This window comes from Chlamydotis macqueenii, chromosome 6 (genome assembly GCF_036417535.1).
Source record: "Chlamydotis macqueenii isolate bChlMac1 chromosome 6, bChlMac1.mat, whole genome shotgun sequence".
In the NCBI taxonomy this organism is placed as follows: domain Eukaryota; kingdom Metazoa; phylum Chordata; class Aves; order Otidiformes; family Otididae; genus Chlamydotis; species Chlamydotis macqueenii.
In genome coordinates this window covers 22366654-22391928 of record NC_141561.1, presented here as the reverse complement: position 1 = coordinate 22391928, position 25275 = coordinate 22366654, and the positions used below count along the sequence as shown (strand labels likewise).

Here is a 25275-nt window from a genome sequence, read left to right as displayed (position 1 = left end):
TTTTTTACAGTGCTGGCTATTAGGAAAGAGAGACACTAATGACTCTGTGAAGGAAGAAGGTGTTTGCCTAATCAAGATAAGGTCACACCACATAAAGCTTTTCCAACTCTACTTACAGATACTTGCTTTTAGACAGTTCTCTGAAACTAATTTGCAAAAATGTCCACTCTGCTGAGATAGTACCCTCTAACTCACTTGTCTTCAAAGGAGCCTTTTCTCTCACTCTATGTAGGCTTCTAGTTTTGACCTTGGATTGTAGTGGGAAGCATGGACGTTGTTAAAGTAAAGTGAGAAGGTTAAGATGGATCAGAGAACAGGTCAAGAATGCAGAAGGGAGTGGATATTTTGTAGAGAAGAGAGAGTTACTGTTAAAGTAATAAAGTGATATAAAGTAATAAACAATGAAGTTTGTAAATAGATAGATGTAACTTATTTTAAATTAAAATCCCTTTAACTTCCTTGGATTTGTGAGTCTAAATCTGACCTTTGACATCAGTTAAATGTTTTTGTTTTCCTGTGTTCTGCTTTAGAATATTGTATTAGTTTACATAGGATCCTGAGCAACTTGCACATCATCTGTGCTTTACAAATGAAATGGTATATGCTGTATACATTTTACACTAAATGGCAAATGTAGAATCTCCTGTTTGATGTAAGGTTACGTGTTTTTTTAATCAAGCTGCAGCATTTTGATAATACATTAGATATATACCTACATTTGATAAATCCAAATAACCTGTCTCTCTGTTTGCAATACATGGCTGCAGGGTTTTTTTGCATTGTTATGGATTGAAAAGGCTGTTTTGTATATATCTGTTGAAATAATAGTCGAATTAATGACTAGTAAACCAACATGTTGAGTATCTTGTTTCTCTGAAAGCTGTTGTTTATCTTTTATGGTGTGCATTTCTTCAGAAAATGTCTTATAAAAGGATCTTTCTTACAGTAAGAAATAAATAATTTGTTTTATTGTTACAACAGAACTTTACATTGAAGCATCACTTTTTGTTGCTTTCCCTGTGAATATAAGTTTCGTTGCTGTTTTTTTTTAATCTGGGTATATTTGAAGTGAGATGATAAAATATGGGTAAGTGTGTTTTATCTACTTCTATATGGGAGCAGTGAGAATGTGGATTATTACCATATGGTCTGCAGTGCTTAGTGTTTGTCTGTCTGAATACTTGTCTGAAACTTATTTTCCTAAGTGTTTGAATTGATATTTATCTCTAATCTGTATTTCACATGAGGAATTTGTAATACCCCCATCATAATAATTCGTTTATTTACTGTTAAATTTGCATTCTTCCATTTGTAGTGAGCTGTAATATATCAAAATCCAGACTCTAATAACTGTATCATCTACGTAGAATTTTATCTATAGCATGAATAATTATTGTAATCTTCAACTGAATTCTGGAATGCATTACATCTTTTCAGGGACTTAAAGTTACTTTATGAAGTCCAAGGAAGTGTCAGTAGTCCTATTCCATACATACATTTGCAAATTAAATGACAGCCCAACATCACACAAAGTCATTGAGAAGCTTTGGATTCTGTTACGAAATTTCATTCCTGTATCTGTTATCATATTCTCTTAGCCTTGCTTGCCCTTCAAATAAAATATTCAAGGTGGTTTTGGTAATTGTTCTTTGAAATATTTAAAAATTTCATTTAGATTTCAGTTTGGCACTTTATAAATAGGCACATTTTTGGAACTGGCTGTCTGTAGGCATATGTTTAAAAAATGTTTTTTTACTTTTTTTCTGGTGGTAACTTGATCCTTACTTAACTGTTTCAAAGCACTATTGCCTTCTCCCATTACTAAAGTACAAGACTGGTTTGCTGTAGTGGAACTCTGTAAGGTGGTTCTTAAAACAGATTACTGTTCACTTTCTAAGTGTTTATTCCTCATTGTTACAAATGCATGTTCTGAGAAATTAATGTGATGAGCTATATATTAGAATTTGGCCTAAACTACCTTTTCTATCTATCTGTGTAATACAATGGGATTTCACTGTTGTTGGAAGCATTCCTGTGTCTTCAGACCACAGGTATAAGTTTTGAAAATAGGATAAATACCCTCTTTGAATAATTTACTTATATATGTGTGCCAAAACTCTTCCCAATTATATGAGTCAATTAACATTAGTAGGTATTGCAATTTTAAAATAAAATATTGTCTTCTCCCTTCAAATCGTCAAAATTTCACAGTAGTAATTCAAAACTCTTCATTTTAATTGCTTGTTTCTGAGTACTCTTTATTAGCATATTGTTCTTAAAACTTCAAAATGTGTGCTTAAGCTAAGTCCTGAAGAAAGAGTTGATGTTTCACAGAGAGTCGCAACAGAGTAATACATAATATCTAAAAGCTATGTTGTGTGGGAAAAAAGAGCAAAGAGTTGTAGTAGGAAAAAATGAAAGATAGAGGAGAATTGTAAACATACAGCTTACTTTGTATGCTTTTGAAGGGTAACAGTACAGAAGAAATAAGAGGAAAGGAAAATTTTTAACATATTACAGGTAAAATGAAAGGTGAGTGATTTGATATTGTTATGGACTCTGTCATGCAGTGGCTTCCCTGCATGATACTTGAGTAGTGGTTGGGTGGGAACCGCCATCATTCTGTTTAATCCAGCTCCTGTTATCTCCACTCTGATGGAAAATGGCGGATCACAGGGGATATCCCTGCTCTTAGGCATTGCAAGTTGATATATGGAAAGGAAATAGAATGTGTCTATCTCCTTTTGCTCTAGGAACTGTTAAAGTGAGACCTCTGAAGATGGCTTCTTTCAGGTTCAGGCTTCTATGAATGCATTCTACAGAGATCATAACTTGATTCTGTTAGTTATAAAGCTTCCTGGTTAGCAATTAATTTGTATGTCAGGTTTAAGCTTGTATGCGACGTATATTTTGAAATGACAGTATTTACAATTATTTTAAAGGATCTTCTGTCTCTCTGATAGAAAACTCTTATTTATCAAGATCATGCTCTGGATGAAATTGACTTTGCATCTGGAGAACCATTCTCACATCTCTGATTTTTGTGGCTAAACTGTGACAAATTAATATCATAACTGTGAATTTGCCATACCTTAATTCCTTTCAAAATCACTACATTTTTTTTCCTGTATTTTCTGTATAATGCATATATGCAATAATGTTAACATATGTAACCTTGTTTGAAGTATCTCAATTCTGTTTTATGTATACTTTGACAGACTAGATTAACTAATGAATAGTATGGCTTGATTTTTTTTTTCTTTTTTTTTTTCCTGTAGGGAACAGAATTTATACTTGTCTCTTTAGCAGTAAGCAATATCTATGTGAAGTAATCACTATGAGCTAATGATCTTCTATGAAGGGTACTAAATTCAGATCAATTATGTACATTCTAGGAAAACGTACCATCTACAGTGATATTCTGTGTTTTAACAGCATCTACTGAAATAGTAATTTCTTTGTTTAATTTAAGAATTGTAATTAAAATTTTTATTCCCATTGATAATTTATTTGATGCTAAAATAAATATCCCATCAGTTATTTCTATAAACTCAGCTCAGGAATTTGTAACTGGATAGAATATTCTAAGTTGTCAAGCTAAGTACCCTATTTTTACAAGGGTGAAAACACACACTAGTTTTAATAAACCAAGTTTAGTGTTAAAACCCAAGGCTTTTGCGTGTCGTATTCTGGAAAGGCCACAGTATATGCCTGCTCTAAATATCTTTATGGATATATGATTTTGTTCTTGTGCCAACATTATCCTTTATCTTCTCCTGGCTTAGAGCTTATCTTTCTGCAGCTGTTCTTACATACAACACTAGGATCCCTTCTAATTTTTTTTTTTCTGTTTGTCAGACTTCTAGAAAAGTTATTTATAATTAGTTACTTGTGCATACTTTCAAGTCTGAGTTTATATGTGTTCAACACAAGGACTTGGATTTCTATGCAGCGTTCCAGAGATGTTGTGAGAGCCTATCTGGGGATACCGCCGCTTCCTTATCTCACACAGAAACAGCTTTCCAAATGCATCCTGAATTACTTTTTTTTCTGTATGGTGACTGTCTTGCATACACAGCTCAGAATCTTGTGATCTGCTGTTACACTCGAATCCTTCCCTGCCTTGGTCATGTCTAACCGTGCTCATATCCAAATGTTCTTATAGTTTCTTTCTTTCTTTCTTGTCCTCAAGTACATGACTTTGTGGTTCATGTTATATTTGAAGTGTAATATTTTTTCTATATACATAGTAAAGTATAACTTTTTCTGAACCTATTTTTTTATGCATGTTGTATGTTGTTTTAAGAAAATACATATATGTATAGTATGTTCCTACATTTGCATTAAACTATCTTTTCTTTCTCAGTAGAAACACATACATAAATTAGTAATATAATGAGAGCCCTGTAAATTTCACAGTGGTAGAAATTCTGTGGGTTTTTTATGTCTTAATTTTTAAGTGCTGTCTGCTTACATTTATAATTGCAAGGTAATAAATGGTAGGTATTCACTGAGAATTGATTATATTTTGTTGTTGATGGATGTGAAGAATTATGTCCTTTTATAGAGGAAGAAACTGAGTTGCATAAAGGTTAAGTAATTACTTAAATGTAACATACTTTTTCAGTTTCTAGTGTAGAGTCTGCTTTTTGATATTAGAATTTTATTTTAATAATTGGATCATAGAGTTTTCTAGAGCATCAAACACAAAATATCATTGGTATTGTGAATATTTTTAAAAATCTTTATAACTTCTGTATTTTCCTTTGTAGGCTGATTTCCTATCAAGAATTTTTGGCATTTGAATCTGTTTTGTGTACTCCAGATGCAATATTCATTGTTGCTTTTCAGTTATTTGACAAGAGTGGCAATGGAGAAGTAACATTTGGTAAGAATACCTAAAGAAAAACAGTTTAAGACAGTGATTGTAGTAGTATATATAGTAATAATGGTTCATCACCATTGGTGCATAGAAATGCTTACTGTGCGGTACTGTACTGATTTCCTAAGAGTTTGCCATGAGTAAAAATTTTTTTTTCTTTGAAGTGGTACAATCTTAAGAAATACACAGAAAGAAAATATATTTTGCTCTGTCTTATTGAATCAAGATTTTTAATGTTCCTGAAGTAGTTAATACAATGCTGTTTTGTATGGTGTTATCCTAAGTAAAATTCTGTGTCATGGACTTTTGAACTCCTTCTGAATGTCCACATATCTTTGAAGAATTATCATTAGATACAGTAACAGCTCAGTGTAGAAATGAAGGAGGTCTAATGTTTTGAATTCCTAGTTTAGTGTTCCTTTGCTTGAGGAACAAATCTTACTTTAATGTTATGAGTATAACTTCCAACTAGATCATATATTTGAAAAATTAAGAAGAAAATATGGCCTTTAAGTTTTGTTACTTTTTTTTTCTCCTAATCACATAAATTGTAATTGGACAAAATTCCTTAGGCTGACTATACTGCTTTATGATGTTGCTAAATAACTGTTATTAACATTGCAGTTTAAGGAGGACTAGGTTTTATTTTTAAAACTTCGTATGTTTATGAAAATTTAATAAGTCAATGCTAAGAATTTGAATAAAATGGACTGGGAAGTAAATGTTATTTTTATCCAAAAGAATAAAACTATCAATAAAGAAAATACAAACTATGCTTGGATTTCTAACCACTTGCTGTTTGTACTATTTCATTCTTATGGAAATTGTTGCAACTTGTTGAAAAAAAAAATGCAAGCATCTTTTTATGGAAACAAACTGCTTCACTTACTATCACATAGTTACTTAAATTACATCATTAGCTGAAGGGTCAAATACTAAGCCATTTGGATACACAACATCTTGAAAAGAAAATCTTTTAGAACTTAAGTAAAGGTGAAGTCAGTAAATGCAATCATCAGGAAGTAGACAACCTACTACAATCAGTGTGACCATGTTAATGATAGTATATTTAATAATCTCACAAAAGGGGGATATGCATTTTGTAGCTCTCATGAACACACTTGAAATAGCCTGGTTCTGTAAATGAACAAAAAGTAATTTCAGGTTATATACAAATTCCTCAGTCAGACTGAGGATTGTTATTTTTATAAGCACATCATTATATTAAAGGCTAAAAGAACAATACAAACAAGAGAAACTGTACAACAGAAAATTGCACAATTTTTTCCATATCTCACTTTTTTTTTTATAAGACCAATAAAACTTGAATAGGAGACTCTTTAGGGAATTTAAAATTTACTATTAGTTTTTTGTTTTTACAAAATTAATTATATTGCAATTATTACTTGATTTAATAGTATGTTGTAACACATCAGTGATACATATTTTTGTGCTACAGTTCCCACTGCTGCTTTTTTGCTTTCTGTTGTTATTGTTGTATGTAACGTGGGCTACTTATTTTTATTTCATAAGCATAGCAGACAAATTAATGCATGTGGGAAAAATGTGAATGGTAATATATGACATGTTCATTATTTGGTAACTCTGCAGTCAATTTCCAAGTCAGTCTTGTGGCCTGTAGAGGCCGTTTTATAGATGAGTCCTGCGCTCTTTCGTTTTCACACCACATAAACAGAAAGGCACAGCGTTTAGTTTCATGCAAAAACAGGAGAATATAAAATTAGGTGTTAAAGCTAAAAGTTGTAATAAATTATTAGAAAGATACGAAATTGAGTAAGTTTAGCCAGTTGGTGGGGGAATTGCTATTAGACAAGTCAGCTCTTTCATGAGAGTGTAATGGATCCAGTCTGCAGATAAACCATATTGGTTATAGGAGCAAACATGACTCAAGATTTTCTAGCTCAGATGCAGTGCTATGTGGATATGATTGTATTGATTCCAAAGCTAACTCAAGCCAGTAAGACCTGCCAGAAGTGACATGGATTTACTGACGTTTTTCTGCACTGTGCATCTGGAACAAGAGGTGGAGGTGCTGGAGAGTGGAACACAGAATCAACTTGGGTCTGTTACACCAGTAACTTGAACCTAACACTGGCCTTGCTGGGTGTGAGATAATGTCTCAAAATCATTTGGGTATGACTGCATGGCATTTTGAAAAAATATCCTGATCTACTCACATTTTCAGGATTTTTAGAGCTGGCACTTATTTGAAAGCAAATTACTCCAGTCGGGTTCACATCTCCTTTTTAGGATTTATTTACTGACATGGACTCAGACCAATCTTGAGCACTTTAGCTTCTTGCAGGCCTCTTCAGCCTCAGTCTGCCACTTGTCTCTTCAAAAGTTTAGCTTCCAACTGTCCAATGAGGAAACTGTTAATTAAATTGTATTACAGAAGAGCCTCTATCTTATGAGTTGAGAAACGGAAGAGGACAATTATTTGGTAGAAATACTTGTTGGCTATGCTGTGCTCATCAGTGTCTTTGTCTCTGACTATGCAATATCATATGTTGATTTGTATTGTTGAAACAGGAAGCCTTCTGTCACTCTAATGCGGTTTTCTGTCACTTTAATGTGAATCTGCTTTCTTACTGCTTTGGGACATTTTTCCAGGAGTTTTGGACATCCAGAAATCCTTTACGAATCACTGCTGTACATGTGCAGATAGTATGCTGCACATTTGTATAGTAGGTCCAATGACCTGAAGTGAACATGAAATTGGACCTACTTTGAGCAAACTGTACAGCTTGCTCAGTACTCTTTACATGTTTCAGCTGCAGTGGTCTTGCTGTCAGCTCGGTGAATAAAAAGCAATAAAGTGGCTATTTTAATAACCCACTGATACAAGTGATAGTGTAGTTTAAATGACATTTTAATCCTGGAGAAGTAGAAAAAAAACATTTATTTTCCTGGTCAAATGCTTGTATGTCTTCATAAATGATTCCTAGGTGAATATTTTATGGGAAATGTGTTGCTAATAAGCCCTTACAGTGTTGCTTTAACCATAAAATATTTAAAAGGTAACTACTAAAGCTGATGAAGAAAAGTGATTTTTTTTTTTTTTTTCATGCATTTACTTTCTTCTTGTGGGTTGTTATCTGTAGCTGGAGAAGACTGACAACCACCACTTTGCTTTTTTGATCATGTGATGTAGCTGACTAAGCTACTTAACATAAGTGAAAGATTTAGAAACAGTCCCTAAAATTAATGCTATTGTACTAAGGAAACTTTTTTTTTTTTTTTAATTGCTATTCTGTGCAGGTCTTTTGACCCAAATTCAGGTTAAAGCAAACCTGAATATTAAATCTGCTCAAGCTATTTGGTTTGCTTCAGTGTTGATGCAGATAATCCTTAATGTGGCTAAAAGGTGAAGTCTGTGACTATCACTGACACTTCTCTCAGAAGTATGTTGTCTAATTGGAAGTAAAAGGCAAAACCATACAATGATCTGGACTATATAACTTTTAATTGCAATGTAAAATTTCAAGGCTTTTTCCAGCTGTAGAGTCAACACGAAGCAAGCCATTCTCTGATAAACTGGAGAATTTTAGAGACACTTTTTTAGTTAAATACCCATTCTGGTATGGATGGAAAGATAGAGCTAAAACAATGAGATTTTGAGACAAGTTTTACTGCCTTTATGTTCGTGATTCTTCTGTATTCTGAATTTTTACATTATTTTGGAGATAACTGGAAAATATTTGTGGAACTGAACATAAGGCTTTTAAAAACATCCTGCAGCTCAAAATGTAATTTAAAATATTTTGCAGAGTATAATGGCCTCTTGTTTAAGTGCACTGGGGGGAGTAAGGAAATTGGATATCTACTGATGCAACTATGTGAAGATTACCATGATACTGGTGAACTAAAATAATAAACATCAATGTAATAATTTCAGAAGTTGGTTATACAGTGATACTGAAATCTTGTCCATCTGTTTTCTTAAACAAATTTTAATTTGGGAGAGAAATTTCAGATGACCCTTGATCAGGACATAGAGTTTGAGAACACTGGCAGAAGGTGAGAGAGCAGAACAAGAGAAAGGAGCTGAATGTATGTTACAATTTTTTGCTTTTGAGTGTTGTTTTTCAGGAAACACGGGTCACTCCTATTACTCACTCCTCCACCATTTCCAAAAGAGCAATTGGACTGAAAATGCTAGGATTTGGATTTAATCTTAAGAGTTGTGCTTTGTAAAATATTATTTGCGACCATAAAGGCTGGAAGCCTTTTAAGATATAAACAGAAAATTATCTCACAATCACATGGCTACTAACCTGAGGATATAAGAAAAACACCATGTTTTTATTACGTGTGCTGTAAACTAGAACTGCTATTTTTCTTGGCTTCCTGGTATCCATACAGTAGTTGCCTGTTTTGAAGATGTCTTTTGCTTAACATATGCAGATAATGCAGGAAACATCAGTGTATGTTATGATTTTTTCTTATCCTCATGGTTTTTTGTTTTTCTTTCTTTCCTATGGTATGATTCTTTCAGGTTTAAACACTTCTGAGCAGTGCAGGATGGGGGCCCCTCCTTATTTATAATAATAATAATAATAATAATAATAATAATAATAATAATAATAATAATAATAATAATAAAGTATTAAGTTCAAAACCATAGTTAAGCAAGAGGGAAAGGAAAATGAGAACTCTACATTAAAATTATATGTGTTGACAATTTGTTGTTACGGCTGTCACTAATCTTAACCTTGAACAGAATCACTAATCCTTTTAAAATAAGAGTAGAAATACAATGTAACTATTTCTAGTTTAGCTTTCTCACTTTTACTGCCACTTGTCATTTTACTCTCACATCAATATTGTATTATTTACATTTGGATCACTCTTAGCATATTTCTGTTGTATCAGCTGCTACAAAAAAGTATTTTGCCTTTAACTGCGATTTTTTATTGTATGCTTAAAAGTGAAAATATGTAAAATTTGCTGTTAGCAGAAACAGTGAAAAATAGCAAAATAGAATATGTTAAAATGCGTTATGTACATTATGGCTGAAACATACAAATGAGACTGTGGATGACTGAGTAGTCAGATTTAAAAAAAAAAGACTATTAAACAACAAACCTTTAGCATACTTATGCTAGTACTTAAAACTATCACATTTATATCTTTGTGTCTCTAACAAGCATGAGTGATGTTCCATCAGTGATGAAAGGGAATGGCAAATTCTGTAAACAGGCTGATGGCAGTAGAATTGTGTGAGGATTCCACTCTGCTTCTTGGGGAGCTGATAAGTCAAAATATATAATAGCTGCTACCTCGAGGCTTACTGAGCTCATCCCCACCATGGGCCTTCAACAAGACATCATAGTGCTTATAACTTACTTCTGTGAAATTCAGTATTGCCTAAAAATTTTGTTTTTCATATATCATTTTTCTGAGCCTGATGGGTAACTGTGTTTGATGGGGGCTGAGCCAGATAGCTGCTCCAGGCATCTATAATTTGTTTAAAATGATTGGGTGGGGAAATTTTGAAGCAATCTTGAGAGAATGTGTGTCGCCTTGGACGTAATGTACTACTGCACTAGAGTAGTAGGTTTATTGTTCCTGGGGGTGATGGTAAGTTGAGTATGTCATCAGGCTGCTTACTTATATGCCTATCTGAGAAGAAAATACATTGCTATAAGCCTGGAAAGAAAGTTATCAGCTCAGTAGGAAAGAATTCCACTGCGGAAAGGTGAGCAAAGAGTAGGAGAAGATATTAGCAAATGAGCAACATGTATTGACAGGGACAATGAATGCATTCTGTAAAATGTCATACTAAAATGAAAGGGTTTAAAAATAATTTGCTGTTTGCCCCCTGCAGAATAGCTCTGTTGGAAATTTGAAGTACTTGTAGTTCATCTTAATTTAGAAGCATTACTGGGTATTGACTCAGGGAGATTAAAAAAAGGCAAAACCCCGCCAGCATCTCTACCTTAATGTTTCTTTGTTGTCAGTGCTTTGCTTCTTCTGTGAAAAAATAAATTAAAAATAAGACATTTGATCATAATTTGGAGTGGTGAAGGTGTAGGTTATGATCACATTATGTATAATTTCTGAAATGGGATTGTCCGTTTGCTGCTTCTCACCACATGAGTTGTTAGTTGCGGTGATGGCTATTTCCTTTAATAGCCAACAAAATTGGATTAAAAAGGTATTCTTGATATATCGCAAAGAAAGCATCTCTACTCTTGAGTACAAGTAGTAAATTTTAGTGCTTATCTAGAGGTGTTTGAGAATCCCAAAGACTTTGGAAAATTGTATTTAGAGTTTCAATGGTTTTAACTGTGTCAGTTATTCACAACAGATACACAGTTTTACCTCTGTAGCCCAAATGTTTCATCAACAAAACCAACATGGAATTAATTAAGCATTAGTTACAACAGCATATCCTTAAACCCCGACTACTGTAACACATACAGTATACATTACTGATTGTGAGTGATTGCCTGTGGAAGAAAAATGGATAAGGCACCTAAATTTTCAGAGAAGCAACAGGCTAATTTGGATACAATTTTTAAAGCTAGTTAGCCATTACTAGGATTCTTCAAGTACCTATACACTCAACTGTTGCATATAAATTTATTAATTCATTTACCAGTATTATTTTTGTGTGCTGAAGAATCTTGACTTGTGTTGTCTAGTTGCAAATGTTTTTAAGAAGGAAAAATCAATAGCGTAGGAAACAGATTCTTGGTTGTTTAAGTAGTATACAATTAAATGCTTGAGTGAGAGTTATGAAAAGACCAGGAGCTTAAGTGTCATTAAAAATAATTGGAAGATTAGTCTATATGAGCATGTATGAATAATTTCTTAAAAGTGAGAATTTTTTTTGTTAACGTTTCTCTAAGGTTTAAAGAATAAATCATTGGAAAGAATTGAAAACACAATTTAAATTTTCTGGCTGCTTCAGCATGTGTTTTTCAAAGTTTAAAATTGAGAACTCAGTATCTATTAAAGTCAGTTTTACAGATGTGTGAGTAGTCACTAGTTGGCACCCTGTTTGTACGTTAGTAGCTAAGCCAGTGGATCCAATTAAACAGGACTCTCTTCCTTTCACAATTCAGTGCTATTTTGCAAGCTTAATAGTGAGTTGCACTGATCTGTTTGTATTTGTAGTACGTGAAGACTCCAGGCAGTTTGGTCAGAAGCTGCAGTGAGTCAGTGGTAGGTGAGGAATTTAAATTTACCTCTTCTAGTTCCTTGATTTTTAGCAATGATGAATAAATCTGCTACAGACAATCAACAGAAGTATGGCAAAATAAAATGGTTTAGCACTATATATTGAGTGCTTTATATCTCATTTTCTTAACCCTAACTGTGCATATTGATACCAGTGAATAGATAAAAGTGGGCAATTACAAGTACTCAGGGTAGTAGTTTAAGTTTCTTGTTTACGCAAACAACTCCTTTAGCCTACTTTGCAGTGGAAACTATCATTTAAATTGGAAGTTTTTTACTATTGTCTGTGTTTGACTTTTAAGTAAGGGCTAAATTACAGTTAAATTACTTACTAGCCATAATCTGCCCTTTGAATATGTAAACCCAAAGTAACTATGAACCAGGTAATCTAGCCAAGCAATCCTACTTTCTATGTCCCTCTTCTGAGACAGATTTATTCTGAACATTTCGCTTCCTTTCCTCACTGAAAAGATAAAACCAGATAGTGATTTGCCTAGATTTGATCTAGAACTAGTAGAATGGCCACAGAATTGAAACAAAGAATGAATCAAGTAGTCCTTTAGCACAGAGAAAGCAACACGTTTACTCCAAGTAAATAGTTCTTGATGGAATTACAAACAATATTAAAGTTCTCATTGCATTTTGTCTTTTAGCAGAACCATTTAAACATATAAAAGAAGAGGTGTGTTTTCAGCTAAAATATTTTGCACGTTGTTTTAAATTTAAGCTATATGCCACAATTTATTTTGGTTGTTAGCAGATGCTAGGTTAGTTGATAAATCAATTCAGGTACTTTGAGGTATGAATAATGCATTTTTTTTTTTTTTTTCTGATGAGGTTTTTGACTGAATTCAGGTAATATATTTGACAGTGAGATTTCAGTTGTACAGTACACATATGGAGAATTCCATATTCTGAAAGGACAATTTTTTTTTTTTCCTTTAAAAGAGGACATCTTTATCTTCACTTATCTTAAAACATTCTAATAACAGAGACTACCAATTATGTTTTATAGGATTTTATTTTTGTGCTAAGACCTAATCAAAAGCTTTCTGCTGAGTTAATGATATATTTTAGATGGCATTTCTTATACCTATCTTCAATAGACATATTCAGACAGTGTGATTGTAATAATCAAGTTTCAATCAAACCATACTTAGTATGACAAATATTGTGTGAGATTGTAATGCAGGTATTCGTGCTCTTGATAAAGGGCTTAATTTGACTCCTAGCAGAGACGGAGAACCACTATTGATTTTTATATCCGAATGCAAAATAGCTCTTATTTGTCATGTGTGAGGGAAATTACTTCTTAATTAAAACTAAATAAAACACTCACTCCAAGATTTTATGCAGTAATTCAAAAAGTATCATATCGTGTCACAAATGTGTACTACAGGTCTGTAAAGGTTCAGTTAGCAATTACTCTTAACAAACTAAAATAGTTAAACAGCTGCTTAAAACATCATTTGTTTATCCTTCCTGGAATGTTTGTAGATTTACTGTACCCCAAAGCTCACCTGTTGTTTTTCCCTCCCCCAAAGCAAATGTCAAAGAAATATTTGAACAAACTATTATTCATCTACAAATCCCCTTCAACTGGGACTGTGAGTTCATTCGCCTGCATTTTGGACATAACAGGAAGAAGCATCTTAACTATTCGGAGTTCACTCAGTTTCTTCAGGTCAGTTGTTAACCTTCTTCCAAAGTAGAACTGAAGTTCATTTTCACTTCTAATAATACACTAATCCTATGATAAATTTTTATCTTATTCTGGGAGTGATAATCATTATCTGATACTAATCCTGACAGTTATGATGAACTGTTGTTTCTCCATACCAGTTCTGTAAGCAGTGTGTACTCATTGTACTTTAATTTGAAAACCATCCTATAAAAGAATGGGACTAAATACATTCTTTATGAAATGAACCATTTTACTGATTGGTGTTAAACTGGATTGAGGGTCTACTTTTTCTGTCATAGGAATTTAATAGAAAAACTAACCTGTACCAGAGAAAGATAGCAGCCTTAATATGGTTATAATAATATGGTTATTGTTATTAATCATATAACCTCGCATATAAAGGTTTTAGCTTCTTTAACATTTCTTTTAGTTTCATAAACATTATCCTAATACTTACCTTTTTTTCTCTCACTGGCTTGCATGCTACCACACATATATAGCGAATTTGGCCTTAAAAGCAGCCAGCTTCACAGGAGGTGAATCTACTTTCCTGAGATGTTGCTGAAGCACTCTCTAAGGATCTGGCTTCAAAGGATCTCACTCCTAGAACTGGACTTTGTGCTAAGCCAAAAAGTTACAATGAAAGCGTTATGAATGGAACAGTATGCTAGAAGGACATAAAGGAAGACATCAGTTATAAAGGATGGAGGAAGAGGAAAGGAGGAGAAATGTACATTATAATAAGTGAAAAAGGATTTCGCAGAATTGTAGGGAATTGTGCTGAATTCCGTAAATTGACATGCAGTGATCACCTCATATTACTTAAAGTTTTCTGTGTAGTACACCTGAAGAAAGCTAGATTATGCACTTCCAGAGCTGGCCTTTGGTACAAAATAGTTTTGGACATACTGTCTTAAAAGTAGGGAGTGATAAGTGTGCTTTGATAGAATGTGTAATTATTGTCCAGGATAAAAATAGATCATAGAATCATAGAATAGTTTGGGCTGGAAGGGACCTTTAAAGGCCATCTAGTCCAACCTCCCCGCAAGGAGCAGGGACATCTCCAACCAGATCAGGTTGCTCAGAGCCCTGTCCAACCTGGCCTTGAATGTTTCCAGGGATGGGGCATCTACCACCTTTCTGGGCAACCTGTTCCAGTGTTCATCACCCTCATCGTAAAAAATTTATTTCCTTATATCTGGTCTGAATCTACCCTCTTTTAGTTTAAAACCATTACCCCTTGTCCTATTGCAACAGGCTCTGCTAAAAAGTCTGTCTCCACCTTTCTTTTAAGCCCCCTTTAGGTACTGGAAGGCTGCTATAAGGTCTCCCCAGAGCCTTCTCTTCTCAAGGCTGAACAGCCCCAACTCTCTCCACCTGTCTTCACAGGAGAGGTGCTCCAGCCCTCTGATCATTTTTGTGGCCCTCCTCTGGCCCTTCTTCAACAGGCCCTGCACTGAGCTGTGATCTAGATCTAGAGCAAATTCTAAAAAACCACGTCTAACTAGATAGGATCTGAAGTCTATATTGTAAATTGAGATGCTGGAGTTTGGCACAGTCTTTCAAGGTTGTGGTGTAACCTAATGTTACTGTCAAGGATTAAATTGTGTCCTGTGTTTGATGCTACATATTTTAAGTGATCCTAGGCACAGATTCGCACACTAGTGCTGAAAAAAACCCAGATTGCTAGTGAGAAGTATCTTTTTGTTGGGAACTCAGGCCAAAGTGATAAATATCTGTTCTGTTTTTATGTTTATTGTTCCAAGATACTGTCACGTAAGATACAGTAACCTTTTACTGTCATCATATAATAAAAACCCTTAGTAGAGAAGGGTGGTGTGGGCTGCAGTAATTTGTATATGTACAGAAGTTGGATTTTGTTGTTCTTCCGTTTAGATCAGGTTGTTTTTTTTATTTGGTCTAACAACATCTTATGAGGTTTGTGACTTGGATCAGAGCAGGTTTTTTGCACCCTCATCTAGAAAACCTTGATCTTGAGGTTATAAGACCTGAGAAATTTCTGTAAAGGTGATATAAGCTAGATAGTTTGCCCTCTTCTTTGTCCTCTCAATGACAGCTGAATGTGCTTTATTGTTTGCTTGAATAGAAGGAAACAACTTTTTCTGGACATAGAATTTACAACCATCATTATTATCTTGAGGTTAGGTTACTGCAGTGTGCTTTATATGAAGGTTTTTACAGATTGTAGAAGAGTTTTAAATTGCCTGAAATGAGTGACCATTTCTGACATTATGGGAGGTAGCTGTTGGGGGCAATCTAAATCTATATTATATAATTTTCACTGTCCTCTTGTTTATTTTCAAGTACTTTTCAATGAGTTAGTTTATAATGGCCCAGTCATATTTCATCTTGGATGTGTAAGAGATCAGCTCACTTTGAGTCTTTAAGATCAGTATCAGAAGATTCTTTGGCAGTTAAGTATTTAATAAAGAAATAGATAGCAGGCAGGACATGGGTATGTGAAGTTTATTTCTCAAATCATTTAGTGAAAGTGGTTTTTTTCTTACAGTTGAATTGAGTATTTTTTTTTTTAATAGAGGAATGAATCTGTGGATGGAATCAGTATGCAGACTTCTTGTTTTAGTTGAGCTGGCCTTTAAGTTTAGACTGCAGTTCTGCTGTGGTCTACACACACAGACGTATCGAGGCATGCTGAAGAACATGAAATTAGAGTTTTGTGAAGTGAGTTACAGAATTTGCTTCTAATCTGCTATTTATGAATATTCATTCTAGGAGCTGCAGTCAGAACATGCAAGACAAGCCTTTGCATTGAGGGACAAAAATAAAAGTGGTATGATAACTGGGCTGGACTTCAGTGACATCATGGTTACCCTTCGCTCACATATGCTAACTCCATTTGTGGAAGAAAATTTAGTTTCAGTAAGTGTAAATAAAAGTTCCTGCCTTGAGTTCAGCATTTAATAGCTGTAATGTTTTAAGATGTTACTGCTTCTCTCTCACTTTGTCTTCTCTTACCTGTTTATCACTGCCTTGATGGTAGAGATTATCATCTTCATAATAGAGTGGGCAGGGTGAAATGTGGCAGCACTCCTTGGCTGCAGTATTGGAAAAGTTTAGCAGTCTGGTTTACGTGCTTAAAGTGCAGTTGGGAACCGTTTGAGTAAGTCTACCATACTTGTCACTAAAGCAAGACAAACTGTACTTGGCACAGAAGGAACATTTATTTAGGACAAAAGCATCTAATTTTTGTATTTGAATATATGACAGATCTCAAAAGGTGGAGACTACTTACAGTTTTGTCCTTTTATATACTCTTACATTCTTTTTTTTTTTTTTGGATCAGAATTTGGAAAATCAGTGTGTAGATTCTAGAGGTAGAATGGTTACAGCTGTGATAGTCTGGCAAGATCTGTAGGTAAAGTAATGACATAAAAGTTATAAACTAAAAGTATATAGTATTAAAAAGTAAATAAGAATGATAGTTATATAAAATATAAAGTAATAACTTTTATCATACTATTATACCTAGAAATCTTGCCTTGCCTGACTAATAAGGCATACTGACTTCCATAAAATTTATAGTATCTACTAACTTTAGAATTTGAAATGTGGTCATTGCTGTATGTGATGCAAGAAGTCAGTTATTGCCTTTATGTAAAGTAGTATTTACATGCATTTCTCTATTAGAAATAGAGAGTATTAGAAAAATACTCAGTGACACATTTAGTGTGTGTATCAGATAAATTGAATAATAATCTACTTATATGGTTATTTCCTGATAATTTCTTAATGTTCAATTTTTACCAAAAAATAGTATCCTATCTAATAATTCTCTCCTCATGTTTCTATTAAAATATCTTAAAATTACAGGAATAGAAAGATAATTCTTTATAATTCTCTAATTCTTTCCTTATTTGCCCAAATGGATGTTTCTGTAATTTGTAATAAGATCTTGTAAAAGGGCTTAAGGCACTTAACTGCATTCATTTAACTTTTAAAGGTAGCTGGCGGAACTGTTGCACATCAGGTCAGCTTCTCCTATTTCAATGCATTTAATGCCCTTTTGAATAACATGGATCTTGTTAGGAAGATATACAGTAATATAGCAGGTACAAGAAAAGATGTTGAAGTCACAAAAGGTAAAGTATATTTCCTACACTTTATTAATTTTTCAGTTCTATCCAATTTATAATCTGGTGTTGCATATGGATTAAGGCCAGTCAGAAGCTGCTATAGTATGCCAGGTTAGGGCTACTGTGAAAGTGTTTAAAGGGTGATTTTCATCCTCACAGGTAAGTAATGATTTTCAGCTGGCTCATTAAGAAGAAGAATTGGGACAGGAGCCACGTTAGCCTTATTGTCTTGAATGAATAACTGCAAGTATATTATTAAGGATTTTGTCACTCCTTGAAAGGGATGTGTGGTCGCTTAAAGACAGAGAGTTCCTAGGCAATGTGATAGAATGGGTTAAGTTGGAAAATCCATCATCAGTAATCTCCATGTTGTTTTAGCTCTAGTTAATTTATCCATGATTAAATATTTTTTAGAAAAAATAGTAGTGATTTATAACTTCTTAGTGCTTACTTGCTTGAGTGGTTTGATATACAGTTTATGTCTATTAGGACATAGCTAATCCCTGTGCGTGTGAAAGGTTGCCACATTTCAGTCTTGCCGCAGGCATGAGTGGATTGTTTTTGTAGTCATTTTATGACAGATGTTATCACTGCTTTTATTACCTGTATGCATGAGAACAGCCAAGCCTGTGTGTGGTAAAAAGCATGCCAGGTTCCTTTTATTCTTTTCTTCTTTGTTTGGTTTATGTTCGTATGCTCTGCATACCTTTGTCCCTAGAGGAAAGCATAAAATGCCTGTCCTCATTCTCCAAATTGTGCTAACAAATTGCCTAGCAATGTTTTTTTGGTGCAAATGCATAAATACATCTTACTTGAATTTGTGTTGTGTAAAAAAGCTACTATGTTTTCACCACTCTGACTTGTTTACCGCAGCTTTCCAGTTATGTTGTGAACATGTCATGTAATTTGGCTAGATGAATACTTAAGCTTGGGGTCATTCTGCGCTAACAGAAGAAGAAATCTGGACACGATGGCAGTAGATGAGTCAGTTGCCCTTAAAGCTGTGAATAATGGACCATTATTCTGTTCTGTTCTGTTTTGCAGAACTTTAGAAACAAGAATCACAAATTGTGGGTGTGGTTTTATTAAGTTGGTTGATACGAGGATTTCTGTTGACTTTGATGAATTCTTACCATAAATCAAGAGTTATGGAGTCAGACTTGCTCTGTGTTGCAAAGGCCTGTTTCAAGATAGAAGTTCTAAACATATCTTTTCCCTTTGCATTATGGATTTTGATTCTTGGTGATAGATTTCATTTTTATTATATAAAGTTATTTGTGAGCATTTAAAGAGGAAATCTGACAAATAACACAATTGCTTTATTTCTCTTTCCTTTTAAATACAGAGGAATTTACCCACTCTGCCATTCGATTTGGACAAGTTACACCACTGGAAATAGATATTCTCTACCAACTTGCAGATTTATACAGTGTTACTGGGTAAAATAACAATTAATTTAACTATTTTACAATCATTGTTTTGCTGTTTTCTGTGTGAAAACTACTCATTTTCATCTTAATTTTTAAAAGTTATGTGTTTTGTTGTATTTCATTACAATAATTTATTCAATGTAAACTGACTTTGGTGTATGCATGGGTTTTGTAAGTTAATTGTGTACATCAAACACAAATATTAATTGCCATAGGTATATATAAAATAGCAAAATACATAACAGTAGTCCCAAAAGGCTAAAATACACCAATATTATTAACTTTAAGTATTTATGACGTTTTGTGTGAGTCTTTAACATATGTGAAATCTTGGGTAGGAATACATAGAAATAGTTTTAATTTGTGTATTATATCCTGTATTAGTAATCAAGAACTTGCTTCTGAATAATCCAAGTTCCCTTTATTTCCACTTGTGAGCTACGAAAAGAGAATCTCCTTCTAACTCCAAGGATTCTTTATTGCAGTGTAGCAGACACTGGCACAGGTTGCCCAGAGAGGTGGTTGATGCCCCATCCCTGGAAACATTCAAGGCCAGGCTGGATGAGGCTCTGAGCAACCTGATCTGGTTGGAGATGTCCCTGCTCCTTGCCAGGGAGGTTGGACTAGATGGCCTTCAAAGGTCCCTTCCAACCCTAACCATTCTATGATTCTTAGACGTGCATTCAAATATGGCAGGTGGTTTTTTTTAAACTCCAGATACATTTGGTGGTGTCTGGCCAGGAATACTGTATGGAATATATCTGATGTTTTATCTGACAGTAATTTGCTTTTCTCTGGCTTGTGTAAAGGCGCTTAACTTTCGCAGATATTGAGAGAATAGCACCGCTGGCTGAAGGTGCATTACCTTACAACTTGGCAGAACTTCAGAGGCAGGTAGGGAGAAGTGATATATACAATAAAATTGTTGAAGTTAAGTGAATGTTTACATGTACTTGCATATGCAAAATAAAAATAATACATTTAAACAGATTCCTAACAAGTGAAACATGCTGTCTATATTGCTATAAGGATAGAAATGGGACAGACTATTGAGTATATGTCTAAAAAAGATATTAGATTTTATATTGAAGGATGGCCTGTTTAGGTATGAGCATGTATAGATGCTTAGATTCCTTGTGCATATGTTTGTTCACTCCTGAAAAGGCCTTTCACTTCACTAAGTAGTCTAACTCTGCAACTATAAAATTATTTTTAGATAGTGAAAAATGTGAGTATTAAATGCAAGGCTTTTAAATGTGTTCTTTTTTTGAAAAGTGGATTATCTATAATGATCATTGAGTTTTACTGTAGTTGTTGGCTGTCTGATGTAGACAGTAGAAGGGAAATTCAGATTTATTGGGACTGATTAAAAGAGTAGAATTAGAAGATGAAAAATACTGGAGTAGAATGTTAACCCTTTATTTCACCAGACCTATATATTCATGTTTGCTAGCTTTGCTTTTATCATTGTTTCCGTATTAAATTTCCTTATTAAAGTATAGCATAAGAGTCCAAGACTGTGCGGTTGGATTTTGAATGTAAATGGTTTCTTACTTCGATGGCTCTTTTTACAACTGTAAGAACTGAAGATTTAAGACCAAACCTTATGCAGGTGTTTAGCTTATGTTTAAACTTTCCACCACAGTTACTGGGTACAATACTGCTCATTTTCAGTATAGTTTGCAAGTTTGCATTAAAAATAAATCTAGATTTTGAGGGCTTATCGTCACTATATTTTTGGTTCAACATATAATCTGAGAGGTTTTCTTTTGCAAGCAGATCTGTCTAATGCTAGCTCCGTTGTGAATTTTACCTTAACCTTAATCTAAGGTTGAACCTAAAGTACTTCTGATATTGAACTTGTAACATAATGAGGCATCTGCTGTGCTGCTAAAAGAAATATCCTATTCCATTCCATTCCACATATATTCTAGGGAAATCCTTTTTCTGGAGCATTTTGTAGGTATCTGCTCACACAAGAGTAGGTAAGGGGAAATTAACTCAACTGTTAGTAATGTAAAGATAATAATGCACTTAGGAAAATCCTTGAGGAGGTTACGCAGCAGATTGAGAGGAAGACATACATACATAGTGAATTACATGATTGCATAATCATAAAATGCATAGGCCAGTTGCACATTGGTGTTTATTATGCAAAACAAAAAAATAGGATCTGATCTTAGAAGTTTCTGAAGCGTAATCTTTTATTTATTTTTACTGTTAGAAATTAATGAGAAATTGCAATTCCACACAGAGCTGTACATTCTTGAGTAAGCTTTACAAGAAAATACAACAGTGTTCATCTGGACTAGTGCATTTTGCTCCAGGGATGTGTTCACATCCCCTTTCCCTCTGTAATATACAAAGGGAAGTAGGCTCTCTAATTCTTAAGGTCTTGTATGAGCTTATCCCATAGTTCAGACTTAATAAATCTTTGTATACTTGGTTGATAAATATAATCTTTCATCCTGAAGATTCCCTTTTTCTTACAATGTCTAAACAACTCCAATTCTCTCTCTGTCTATGTTAAGAGTTTATGGAGTGCCTATCAAGACATCCAAGGGCTCTGGTTGCCAAGTGGGCATAGCCTGGCTTGGACTGGGCTCTGCTCTCAGCTGCCCACAGCTCGCTTGCTACACAGACAGCTGAGCTTCTTACGAATCAGCTGCTGAACAGCCACATCTTGCAGCTCAGCATTGATGGCAGTTTGACGCTGGTGATGAGTTGCGTTAAAATGCTGCTCCTGAATTGCAGTGATTCAGCAACTGATTCCCAAGTAGCTCATTCATCTGGGCTATTGGGGCAGGAGGACGTGTAGCTGTCAGCAATAACCCTTTCAGCCATTCCAAGCTACGCTGTCTCCCATAAAGTGCTATTCAGATTCTTTGCCCTGGTGATGCCAGTGACAGATAGCACTGCTGCGGGGCGGTCTGAGATAAAGTGGCAGCGCAGTGACAAAATCACCTGTGCCTTGTTCACCATGTGCATGTCCTGTGTTTGCCAGCGGATGAGGAGTCCTGGGAGTCTGTCTGAAAATGAAAGCTTGCATTTACAAACCCCTTTATTTCTCAGGTCACTTCTTATGCATATTGCAAAGAGGTTTATTTAAGCAGTTATGTCCACTACAAAATGTAGGCTGTGGCCTACTGTGTTTCCAGTGACTGGAAAATCCTGAATTAGTTCAACTGCTAAGGTTGAAAAATTGTCCTATATGGAATATTGCAGTGTCTTCTATATGTGAGACTTTGAGTGTATTTTGGTTACTGTTGTTACAGGTGGATTTGATCATTCAGTTCTCTTTCAACCACATTGGTCTGAAATGCAGTGTCTGATCTTAATGTTACCGCTCTGTTGTCTTTAGGTGATTAGACGTATCTTAAGCCAATGACACAAGTGTCCAAAACCTACCTAATGGTAACAGACTTCCTATGGATCCCTCAAAACAAGAATGAAGGAATGGATTGATGCAGAAATGTGTATACGATGTTTATCCGGACTAAGGAGAAATATTTTTAATGAAATTTTGTAATTACATTCTGAGCTGCCAGCTTTGGTTTTAATTGCTGTCTTTGTGGCAATTGCCTTCTAAGTAGATGAAATATTGACTTGTTTTATTTCACACTTCAGAATTACCTTTGTAGCTTGGCCCTGTTATAAAATGAGCTCACTGATTAAAGTTTCACTCATCACTAGAACAGAAGATACTCTTGACACCCTTGGAATAGTACGTTATATTTTCATCCTATTCTACATTCTGTGTCAAGAGAGCATAGCAGAAAGCAAAGTAATTTAGTTTTGTTTTATAAGAGACAGTCTTTTATTGGACCTTATCCTAAGTTAACCTTATATTACCTTATTTAACTGTATTGATAAAATGAAAGCTATCCCTCTCTGAAAGAGAGAATATAATCCCCGTGAGGTCCAGCTGTCCCTGGAAAATAAAAACAAGTCTGGAATTACTTTTATGTGATTTTAAAATTCCTTCTTAAAGGAAAATCTAAATTTTTACATAAACTCACTCTATCTCTGTAGATTTGGTCAAAATGGAAATTAGCCTGCTTTCAACCATGTTTACTTTATTGTCAATTTTTTCATTGTGTGAGATTTTCTTAAAGCCTAGCAGCTGAATATCCTAGGAGAATGACAGCTACAGTAATTTTCTGTTTATAAATATTCATGATTTGAAAGCTATAGCATTAATTACATTCATTTACATATCCATCTGAACACACAAGTAAACTGCAAACTTTGTGGACACTTATTTAATAATATAGAAGTGCCATTTCCTTCACAAAGAATTTGATTTTTAACATCCAGTGACATATTAAGATTAATGTCTGAATGTAAGGACTGGATTTTGATGAGAACTCTGTGGAGCTTAGAAGAAAAAGAATAACCTTAAAACAGCTAAAAGGAAGCAGGTATGCTAAACTAGGAGAAAATTTTTGTGGAATGAAGAACCAGTCCTGTTTCTAAGCTTTTTGGGGTAGTATTATTGCAGGCATCTTTTATTTACAGGAATAAAAAAGAGGTATCTTTGTATTTTTAGAATTTATTTTTGTGGCTATTTTGTTTTTATCATGGGGTTGTTTTTTTTTTATCAGAAAAATTTAGACCAGTGAGAACATTCTTCAGATTCATTGCTTCTATTTGCTTGTAAAGACAATATGTTTGATTTACATTTTTTAAATGCTGGTCCACATGTGTAGTTTGTAATTTTGGTGCTACCCAGAATTGCTCTGTTCTACTTTGTTAAGCTTTATTGTTGGGGGAGGAAAATGTCTTGTGGAAGGTAATGATAGTAGCTGTATCTTTTACCTCTGTGGAAGAGGCATATAAAATATAATTCATGTTTTTTTCCAGATAATGATCCCATCTTGGTCTCATGGGCTTTTGTGCTGCATTGTGTACATGCGGTGGAACATTATGCAATAAAGACAGGTTTTTGCACATCCAGTGTAATACTGGTCCAAACAGAGTGGCTTACACTGAGGTACATGCTCTCTTTCTGTGGATATTCCACTTTCCAGAGCTTCAGTAAGCTGAACACAACTTAGTAAAGTAGCCTTTGTGAGTTAGCTGTGACATGTGCATGCGATAACCTTTGCGGAGAATTCATGACGTGCATCAGAGCAAAGCCTCCTGTAGCTGCCTGAGGTCTGTGTATGTTCCAGCTGTTCCAGCTGCCAGGAGCGCATCTGCTAGCAAGCGACACAGAGCACTTTTAAGAAAAACAAATTTGTGTTTGGGAGATAGGCTTTAGTATCTGCTGTAATACAGAATTTAACGGTTAATATCTTGGCCACTTACATGACTTAGATAAGTTATACTTCATCATGTAAATTCTTCTCTAATTTGCGTTTGGAAGAAAATTTAGCCCATCTTGCATACTTTACAGTGCAAATTTGTGAACACTTACGTCTTGTTTATCAGTTACCTTGTTTCTAATAACTACCTAATAATGTGATTATGAGTCTCTGCAACATTTTCTATGCATACTTGTATTTATTTAGAACACTCATACATTTATAGTAGTGTATGTGATTGAAGTGAGTGATATTATTATTGTATCTGTAAATTATCAACTGCCTGAAAAAGTCTTGTGGAGAATACTTTGGGAAATGATTGACTTTTTGCTTGTTCTGAAGACATGAAGTAATGTTTATGCTATCTATCAACGTATATGTAATCTTAAAATATATCGCATGCTGATGGATGCTGTCTGTGAGATACTGTGAGGTAGTGAATTTTATTTAAGCCAAAACGGGATTCCAAGCCTTATAAATTCAGAGGCAACAGAATGGGAAGTAGCAAGTAGATTTTAGTCTTTGTTTACTTTTTCTTGACCATAGTTGTTTCAGTTATACTAGGAACATCTAAGGAAGAATATTTTCTGAAAGGAGTATTTGAAACGTGCCTTATTCATTAGGCGTAATGGAAGTTACATAGTAATTT

The 25275-nt window shown here is 34.3% G+C and overlaps 1 protein-coding gene across 1 annotated transcript in view; it reads left to right on the top strand.

The window, feature by feature from the left end:
• The window catches only part of SLC25A12 (solute carrier family 25 member 12), a 49629-nt gene that overhangs the window by 5570 nt on the left and 18784 nt on the right, over positions 1-25275 (top strand). The window contains exons 4-9 of the mRNA XM_086750390.1: positions 4773-4888; positions 13636-13775; positions 16530-16676; positions 17758-17896; positions 19236-19329; positions 20130-20224. Of these exons, the coding sequence (XP_086606516.1) occupies positions 4773-4888; positions 13636-13775; positions 16530-16676; positions 17758-17896; positions 19236-19329; positions 20130-20224 (731 nt within the window). The remainder of the gene's footprint in view (positions 1-4772; positions 4889-13635; positions 13776-16529; positions 16677-17757; positions 17897-19235; positions 19330-20129; positions 20225-25275) is intronic.